This window comes from Mercenaria mercenaria, chromosome 4 (genome assembly GCF_021730395.1).
Source record: "Mercenaria mercenaria strain notata chromosome 4, MADL_Memer_1, whole genome shotgun sequence".
NCBI lineage: Eukaryota > Metazoa > Mollusca > Bivalvia > Venerida > Veneridae > Mercenaria > Mercenaria mercenaria.
In genome coordinates, this window is record NC_069364.1 from 27,792,834 (window position 1) to 27,803,394 (window position 10,561).

The window sequence follows — 10,561 nt, forward strand, 5'->3', positions numbered from 1 at the left end:
TTTTATCTTGATAATATCTAGGTCAAGTTCAAAACTGGGTCACATGAGCTCAAAAACTAGGTCACTATGTCTAATAATAGAAAAAACGACGTCATACTCAAAACTGGGTCATGTGGGAAGAGGTGAGCGATTCAGGACCATCATGGTCCTCTTGTTTTCTTTTGTCTGAATATCTGTGTTAATATTTTGATCCCATTCTTCAATCAGTTCTTCGAATAGTTGAGCGCGCTGTCATCAGACAGCTCTTGTTTTTATTAGCTCACCTGTCACAAAGTGACAAGGTGAGCTTTTGTGATCGCGCGGCGTCCGTCGTCCGTCCGTCCGTGCGTGCGTGCGTCCGTAAACTTTTGCTTTTGACCACTCTAGAGGTCACATTTTTCATGGGATCTTTATGAAAGTTGGTCAGAATGTTCACCTTGATGATATCTAGGTCAAGTTCGAAACTGGGTCACGTGCCCTCAAAACTAGGTCAGTAGGTCTAAAAATAGAAAAACCTTGTGACCTCTCTAGAGGCCATATATTTCACAAGATCTTCATGAAAATTGGTCAGAATGTTCACCTTGATGATATCTAGGTCAAGTTCGAAACTGGGTCACGTGCCATCAAAAACTAGGTCAGTAGGTCTAAAAATAGAAAAACCTTGTGACCTCTCTTGAGGCCATATATTTCACAAGATCTTCATGAAAATTGGTTAGAATGTTCACCTTGATGATATCTAGGTCAAGTTCGAAACTGGGTCACGTGGGGGTCAAAAACTAGGTCAGTAGGTCTAAAAATAGAAAAACCTTGTGACCTCTCTAGAGGCCATATTTTTCATGAGATCTTCATGAATATTGGTCAGAATGTTCACCTTGATGATATCTAGGTCAAGTTCGAAACTGGGTCACATGGGGTCAAAAACTAGGTCATTAGATCTTAAAACAGAAAAACCTTGTGACCTCTCTAGAGGCCATATTTCTCAATGGATCTTCATGAAAATTGGTCAGAATGTTCAGCTTGATGATATCTAGGTCAAGTTCGAAACTGGGTCACGTGGGGGTAAAAACTAGGTCAGTAGGTCTAAAAATAGAAAAACCTTGTGACCTCTCTAGAGGCCATATTTTTCATGAGATCTTCATGAATTTTGGTCAGAATGTTCACCTTGATGATATCTAAGTCAAATTCGATACTGGGTCATGTGGGATCAAAAACTAGGTCAGTAGGTCTAAAAATAGAAAAACCTTGTGACTTCTCTAGAGGCCATATTTCTCAATGGATCTTCATGAAAATTGGTCAGAATGTTCACCTTGATGATATCTAGGTCAAGTTTGAAACTGGGTCAGGTGCGGTCAAAAACTAGGTCAGTAGGTCTAAAAATAGAAAAACCTTGTGACCTCTCTAGAGGCCATATTTTTCAATGGATCTTCATGAAAATTGGTCAGAATGTTTACCTTGATGATATCTAGATCAAATTCAAAACTGGGTCACGTGGGGTTAAAAACTAGGTCAGTAGATCTAAAAAAAGAAAAACCTTGTGACCTCTCTAGAGGCCATATTTTTCATGAGATCTTCATGAATATTTGGGCAGAATGTTCACCTTGATGATATCTAGGTCAGGTTCGAAACTGGGTCACGGGTCAAAAACTAGGTCAGTAGGTCTAAAAATAGAAAAACCTTGTGACCTCTCTAGAGGCCATATTTCTCAATGGATCTTCATGAAAATTGGTGAGAATGTTCAGCTTGATGATATCTAGGTCAGGTTCGTAACTGGGTCATGTGAGGTCAAAAACTAGGTCAGTAGGTCGAAAAATAGAAAAACCTTGTGACCTCTCTAGAGGCCATATTTTTCACGAGATCTTCATGAAAATTGGTGAGAATGTTCACCTTGATGATATCTAGGTCAAATTTAAAAGTGGGTCATGTGCCTTCAAAAACTAGGTCATTAGATCAAATAATAGAAAAACCTTGTGACCTCTCTAGAGGCCATATTTTTCAATGGATCTTCATGAAAATTGGTCAGAATTTTTTATCTTGATGATATCTAGGTCACATGTGCTCAAAAACTAGGTCACTTTGTCAAATAATAGAAATAACGACGTCATACTCAGTTCAACACTGGGTCATGTGGGGATAGGTGAGCGATTCAGGACCATCATGGTCCTCTTGTTTCACTTTGCAAACCAGAGTTGTGGCCCTTGACTAAGTCAAAGAAATACAAGATTGTGTCCCATGTGTCTCAAAATGTACCGGACATAGAGTAATTAAACATTAGAGGATTGTTACATAGCATGTTAAGTTGTGCACCTGGTATTCTCTTTGGGATTTCACTCGGCTAGGCCAAATTTATGGTCCTTTACACAGAGCAAAATGCACATAAAGTGCTTAAAAGTTTGTGTTGCAAATATCTTAAAACATATTTAACCTAGAGTCAGGAAACCATGTACAGTGACAGGAGTGATGGGCACTTGTGTCATGCGGACACATCTGGTTTCTATAGTAAGACAATATGGTAGTGCAAATATGGTAGTTTTGGGAGTTTTATAAAGTTCTACATTGTAGAAAAACAATTATTCCCATGTGAAAAACTACATTAATAAGGATTTTAATGGAATGATCTGGAAGGTCGACGAACATTGTCACTCAGTTACCTTTAAAAACGTGTAGTTAGCGGCAGTAAATGTAAACCTGTAGTGGCGATGTGGCATGTCATAATCAGGCTCAAATAGAAGCATGAAATTGAAGTAAGTGTCACTTACAGCATCGAAACCTGTCACAAAATGATTGTTGTTGTAACAGGCCTGCTTTACTCAGCTGACCTATGGTTATTCTGATATGCGATACTTTGTATCACTGTCTGTTTATTGTGTGAAATTTAGTTAACAGCTCTTTTTTCCATTTGATTATGAAATATTTTAGTACGTACCAATATTGTAAAACTAACACATGCTGTTTGACATGATTGTGACAATTTCATTCATCTTGGTTTTTTTTGCAATTTCATGTTAGTTTGTCTTAGCGTGGAGGTATTGAATTGACATGTATACCAAAAATAGGATGCCATTATGTAGAAAGACTTTGAAACTGATTTCATGGAAGAAAAGAGAACCTTTTTATGAAATATGACCTTGTCAGCACAAAAATAATTAACTTTCACATTTATAATAAAATCTGTGAAAGATTTCTTGGAAACAACCCACACAACCAAGCAAAATAATAGATGACTTGGTTTGATTGAGTCTGTTTTGTGAGACTGGTAATGAAATGTGTAACACCTCTAACACTCCCGTGCACCGGCTTAAGTGTTAAACACTTTTACTCAGATCAACAACCAGTCATTCTAGGAAGGTGTAGTTCCAAAGCTAGTTTTGCATACTGGTATTATCCTTTCTGCTACCGTAACATAATAAAACATATTAGCGTCTGATGGCCCTTTCACGCTATTTATTGCATGAAATTTATTTTGAAAATATTTCTGAAAATGTCTAGGTCTGCAGCTCTCAGATATGGAAATATCCTACATCCAAGGCATATAATGACACTTTTGGACAACATTATTAAGACCTTTTGAACGATTTGACAAAGTTCAAAAAAACTCCATAAAGCCTTGCTCCGTTATGGACCCCTGTTGGATTTGTGTTTTTTTTTTTTAAGTTTGAATATTTTTGCATTGATGAAAAGTTGACGTGTCATGCCAAAGCCCAGGTAATCATTAGAAAGTGCTGAAAATTGACTCACCATTAGCATAAAAAAAGAAAAGAAGTCCACGCGCATACATTTAGATGGATGACCGCTGCGCGTGACCCCTGACTATACACCAGTGCAAATGCGACTTTTGTTTTCAAGTTTAGCCTGTTTACTTTCATTTTCTTTACTTCATTTTCTGTGTTGTCAAAAACATACATTGCATAAAAATGTGCCGGAAGACCTAAGGATATGTAGTAATATTCTATAAGCAACTAAAAGTAAGTGTCAGGATACATTATAGCCATTTTTAAAATGATTTGGCAGAAATATTATTTTGGATGTCTCCCTACCAAAAATTTTACCAATTTACAATGAAGCCAAGGTGAGCAACCAAGGACCAGCCATCATAGCCCTCATGTTTATTATCATATTGGACAAAAGGTGAACAGGAAATGCTGTGTCATGCAATTTACACTGCTATACAAACATTCATACAGATTTTGTTGCAGTAACATTTTGTTTTTGTTCTCCAGGGATACGGGACAAAATGGTGGACAGGACTTGCAGAGCCATGCGAAATGTGCTGCAACAAACATGCCACAGGTGGATGAAGATAGGAAGAAAACAGAGACAGGTTGACAAGAAATTTAAATTATTTTTGTGCATCCCCCCCCCCCCCCCCCCCCCCCACACCCACTTAGAGTTGCCATTGTCTGTCCTAATTCCATCCATCCAGATTTGTGGCGTTCATATCTCAAAACCAGCGTCATCAGACCGCACAGGATTGTTAGGAGGCTTGCACTGGTTTGTCCAAGGAAAGACAGCTTCACGTGTATCAGTGCTATACAGTGAGCGCGTTAAAGAGCCAGTGTCTCTTCGCAAAGAGCTAGGCTAACTTAGCAGGACATGCCTGTATCTTAAAAGGATTTCTCTCTATCTGTTCTGGGGGCTTTATCTCACTCTGTCCCTCTGGTCAGATCGCTCTGTGTCTGTACTAGTAGAGGATGAATCATAAATTACATATGGCAATGACACAGCTGCTTTTCCTGTATCTGTACTTCTGAATGGCCTGATTGTATGCAGTCAGATATGTATAATAGAACATGACTTTTTTTGATGGCAAGATGCAATATTTGAAAACCTGTATTTTTTTGTGGAATTTCCATGTTTCTTGTTTTGCTAATATTATAGGAATGGTAACTTGACAAAGCCCTGCTGTGGAGCTGGCTCTACCACGTTGCCTTATTGCAAATTTATACATAGAGTGAAGTGGGATAAGTTACTGTATTTGTCGAGGATATCAAATAAAAAGATAGGATCAAGTATCGAATATTTGACTGCACAAAACATCTTTTTAGCTCACCTGCGCAATGCTCAGGTGAGTTTTTCTGATCGCTCGATGTCCGGCGTCCGTCGTCCGTCGTCTGTCGTCTGTCGTCTGTCGTCCGTCGTCTGTCAACATTTAGCTTGTGTATGTGATAGAGGCTGTATTTTTCAATTAATCTTCATGAATATTAGTCAGAATGATAACCTTGATGAAATCTAGGCCGAGTTCGAAAATGGGTCATCTCGGGTCAAAAACTAGGTCACTAGGTCAAATCAAAGAAAAACCTTGTGTATGCGATAGAGGCTGTATTTTTCATTTAATCTTCATGAATATTAGTCAGAATGATAACTTTGATGAAATCTAGGCCGAGTTCGAAAATGGGTCATCTCGGGTCAAAAACTAGGTCACTAGGTCAAATCAAAGATAAACCTTGTGTATGCGATAGAGGCGGTATTTTTCAATTAATCTTCATGAATATTGGTCAGAATGATAACCTTAATGAAATCTAAGCCGAGTTCGAAAATGGGTCATCTCGGGTCAAAAACTAGGTCACTAGGTCAAATCAAAGAAAAACCTTGTGTATGCGATAGAGGCTGTATTTTTCAATTAATCTTCATGAATATTGGTCAGAATGATAACCTTAATGAAATCTAAGCCGAGTTCGAAAGTGGGTCATCTCGGGTCAAAAACTAGGTCACTAGGTCAAATCAAAGAAAAACCTTGTGTATGCGATAGAGGCTGTATTTTTCAATTCTTCTTCATGAATATTGGTCAGAATGATAACCTTGATGAAATCTAGGCCGAGTTCGAAAATGGGTCATCTCGGGTCAAAAACTAGGTCACTAGGTCAAATCAAAGAAAAACCTTGTGTATGCGATAGAGGCTGTATTTTTCAATTGATCTTCATGAATTTTGGTCAGAGTGATTGCCTTGATGAAATCTAGGCCGAGTTCGAAAATGGGTCATCTGGGGTCAAAAACTAGGTCACTAGGTCAAATCAAAGAAAAACCTTGTGTATGCGATAGAGGCGGTATTTTTCAATTGATCTTCATGAATTTTGGTCAGAATGATTACCTTGATAAAATCTAGGCCGAGTTCGAAAATGGGTCATCTGGGGTCAAAAACTAGGTCACTAGGTCATATCACATAAAAACCTTGTGTATGCGATAGAGGCTGTATTTTTCAATTGATCTTCATGAATTTTGGTCAGAATGATTACCTTGATGAAATTTAGACCACGTTCGAAAATAGGTCATCTGGGGTCAAAAACTAGGTCACTAGGTCAAATCAAAGAAAAACCTTGTGTATGCAGTAGAGGCTGTATTTTTCAACTGATCTTCATGAAATTTTGCCAGAATGATTACCTTGATAAAATCTAGGCCGTGTTCGAAAATGGGTCATCTCGGGTCAAAAACTAGGTCACTAGGTCAAATTGAAGAAAAACATTGTGTATGCAATAGAGGATGTATTTTTCAATTGATCTGTATGAAATTTGGTCAGAATGATTGTCTTGATGAAATCTAGGTGGATTTTGAATATGGGTTATCTGAGGTCAAAAACTAGGTCACTAGGTCAAATTAAAGAAAAATCTTGTGTATGTGATAGAGACTGTTTTTTTCAATTGATTTTTATGAAATTTGGTCAGGTTGATTGCCTTAATGAAATCTAGGTTGAATTTGAATATGGGTCATCTGAGGTCAAAAACTAGGTCACTTGGTCAAATCAAAGAAAAAACTTCTGTATGTGATAGAGGCTGTATTTTTCAGTTGATCTTCATGAATTTTGGTCAGAATGATTGCCTTGATAAAATCTAGGTCGAGTTTGAACATGGGTCATCTAGGATCAAAAACTAGGTCATATCTAAGAAAATGCTTGTTTTATCGCAAGAGACCAATTTTTTGGTCCAATCTTAATGAAAATTGGTCAGAATATTTGTTTCCTTGAAATCACTAGGTCAAACATGTTTTACACTGTTATGGAGTGTTTCTTAGGTGAGCGACCTAGGGCCATCTTGGCCCTCTTGTATTTCCATATCTTTTCCTTTTTGTAACTTCAGGTTGTATTTCACATTCAACAGTAAGAAAACCAGAAAATCTTCAAACAGTTGAAAAATCGTTGTTCAGTATTCCGTCTTAGTGTCAGTTGGTGTTTAAATAGGTGTTATTTTACAGATCCAAATTGCAAACGTAATGGCATTTTTTATTTTTTTTTTATTAATTGACATTGTGAGATCCTTATTTTCAAAGCATGTTTTATGTTCTTGTAAAGAGTTCTCTGTTGTTAATGTAGGGTAAATAACTTCAGACTTGAACTTGTGAATCTGATTGCAGGGAGTATCTTGGAAGCCAAATTGAAATGTCTCGATATTGTGCACAGTCTAGAAGTCCGAGATATTAAATCATTCATCAACTGGATGAAGACGTTTGAGGTGAAACACGAGTCATCAGGTTTGTAGCCTTTTTATACACGCGTTTTAGAAGAACAGAATGATGCATTATGTGATAGCATGTGCGTTTGTCCATCTGAGCGTCCATCCATCTGTCTGTCATATTTCGTGTCAAGAGAATAACTCAATAAGCGTATTGACTTTAAACTTGGCATATAGGTAGATGGTGATGAGGTGATGTGCAGAGCACATGAATCAGATCAGTAGGTCAAAGATCAAGATTACAAATGGAGCTCAAAGGTCAAGTTTGTCCTTCATATTGGGTGTCCCAAGCATGACTTAATAACAATTCAAGGTGTTGACTTCAATCTTGGCATATACGTACATGGCACTGAGATAATGTGCAGGCTGCACATGAAACAGGTCTGTAGGTCACACCACCAAAAAAATTCTTTAAATTTTACTTCCTCCTCCTCTGATCTAGAACTTCGGGTGTGCATCGCCAAGCTTCGTGAAGCTGAAGATTGTTTTTTTAGCAGAAAAATGAGAGCTATCATTCTCACATGGGTGTCAGCATCTCACCTTGGTTAAAGTTTTATTTGCAAGTTCATATCTCAGAAACCATTTTGTGTATTGGACTGAAACTTCACACAAGGCTTCCAGGTCATCAAAACTACCAGTACTGAAATAACTAAATTACACAACACTTCAGTACAAATTAGGGCCCTTTTTTGACTTGTGAAATTTGGGTTAAGTTTTGTGTTCAAAAACTATTAAGTTGTATCTCAGAAACAACTATGTGTATTAGATTGACACTTCCCATAATACTTTCTAGTTGTTATGCCTTCTGGAATAATCATATAAGATAACTCTTACTTGAATTTGATACAAATTTTGAGCCTTTTTTGACGTAGAAAATTTGGCTCATGTTTTGTGCAAAGTAATATAAGATTCCTTGATGGATGACAGAGTTGTGGACTAGACACAAAAGTGCAGATGGAAAGAATGATGCACAGAAAAGCGCAGTTCTACTGTCTCCGCAAACTGGTTTTCAAACTGTAGGAAACTAATCACCTGTGGAAAGTTTGACCGTAATGAGTGCCGGTCTCAAGTGGACAATGTTAAAGGTCAGCAGTTGCTGGATAAGCATGTGCTAATTCATTTTAGCATGGTTTTGTTTAAAGCCATGCTCTCCATTCCTCTTTCAAAGAGAATAACCTGTTAGGGGTATGACCCCAGTGAGTGCAGTTCTGAAGTTGACATTGTGTTGGATCAGCAGTTACCATATTAGCATGTACTTGTTCATTGTAACACGACTGTATTTAAAGCTATGCTTTGCAATCCCCTTCCTAGGATTATAACCTATGAGGAATATGACTTCAGGAGGTGCAGTTCTTAAGCTGTAAGTGTGTTTGGTCAAGAGTTGGGGATTAGTGTGTACTAATTTGTAGCTCAACTATATGAACTATATGGAGACCTATCCTTCTTGCCTGGAATTCGCAACTCTGTCCATCATATTCTGTGTCCAGATCATAACTTATTAAGCATTCAAGATATTGACTTCAAAGTTAACTTGGTATGTAGGTTGGTAGTGATGAGTCGATGTGCAGAGAACATGAACCTGTTCTGTAGGTTTAATGTCGAGATCACAGAAGTTCAATCTGTCCATCATATTTCGTGTCTGAAGCATAACTTATTAACCATTCAAGGTATAGACTTTAAACTTGGAATGTAGGTAGGTGGTGATGAGACGATGTGCAGAGTTGCATTAACCAGGGTGGTAGGTCAAAGGTCAAGGTCATAGCAAGGTCAAATCTGCCCATCATATTTTGTGTACAGAGCATAACTTAAAAAATATTAAAGGAACTGACTTGAAATTTGTGATACAGGCCAGGTGGTGATGGGACAATGTGCAGACTGCAACAATATACATTACAACACCCCTCACCTCTACATCCCCCCCCCCCCCCCCCCCAAAAAAAAAAATTTTAGTTTCTTCCATTTTAGTATCCTGACATCACCATGCACACTCTGCTTTCCCTCCCCCCTTACACCTCCCACCAAAAAACAAAACAAAAATCTTTTAATCTTATTTTTTCATTTTCTTTAAATTTTGCTTCCGTCCTCCTTTGATATAACCTTTCAGGCATATAATGCCTGGCTTGGCAGAGTTCTTGCTGCAGATATTATAATGCAAAATTATTCAGCCTGTATTTTCAGAAAATGACCTTTCCCACAATGGTCATTATAATGTGAAAATATTCAATCTGTTGTTTACGCCAAAACTGACCTTTCCCACAAGGGTCATTTGCTTGTTAGTAAGGAGTTTCTGTTAACCATACTGTGAAGTGTGTGCTGTTTCTTGTATGTACCAATATAGCAGCTAATCCTGTAATCACATGTATGCTGTCTGCCTTTTATTCAATATAATTAATGTCCAATCCTTTGACAAAAGGTCATAGATTGTAAATAAACATCGTTAAATTTACGTGTGGAAGAAAACAAGAAGTGAGCCGTACCATGAGAAAACCAACATAGTGGCTTTGCGACCAGCATGGATCCAGACCAGCCTGCGCATGCTGTTCGCTAACAGTTTCTCTAATTCCAATAGGCTTTGAAAGTGAACAGCATGGATCCTGACCAGACTGCGCAGATGCGCAGGCTGGTCTGGATCCATGCTGGTCGCAAAGCCACTATGTTGGTTTTCTCGTGGTGCGGCTCAAGTGAATACTTTGTTTCTTTAGTAAATATTGTGGTAATAGTTTTGTGTCAAGAACTGGGGATCAGCAACGTTTTTTGGTCTAAATTTATTTCTGTATTTAAATACCAGCATTTCTGTGGACTCTTTGAAAAGTTGGTACAAGTGTGAGATTGAATTACAAATCATTCTAAGAAATTTTATTTGCAGCAAAGAAAAGGGAAATAATCTGTTATATGAGAAAAGCATCTTGTGTTCTAGGCAAAACAATTACGAGAAGGTGCAACGTTGACCCACCAAAGGATGGGGAGATCAACACCTACGTTATACCTTATAATGAGATAATAGGAGAATCAGACTTACTGAATTTTGTATATAATGAACAGTAATTAACATTACAGTATGCAACCAAGTCTTAACCCTTACCATGCTGGACACAATTGGTTCTGCCTTTATGACCAGTGCAGATCATGATCATCTTGCTCAT

The 10,561-nt window shown here is 37.8% G+C and overlaps 1 protein-coding gene across 1 annotated transcript in view; it reads left to right on the forward strand.

Annotated features, from left to right (window-relative positions):
* Positions 1 to 10,561, forward strand: part of LOC123551310 (uncharacterized) — a 67,645-nt gene that overhangs the window by 41,414 nt on the left and 15,670 nt on the right. The window contains exons 5-6 of the mRNA XM_053542101.1: positions 4,197 to 4,297; positions 7,321 to 7,437. Coding sequence (XP_053398076.1) covers positions 4,197 to 4,297; positions 7,321 to 7,437 — 218 coding nt within the window. The remainder of the gene's footprint in view (positions 1 to 4,196; positions 4,298 to 7,320; positions 7,438 to 10,561) is intronic.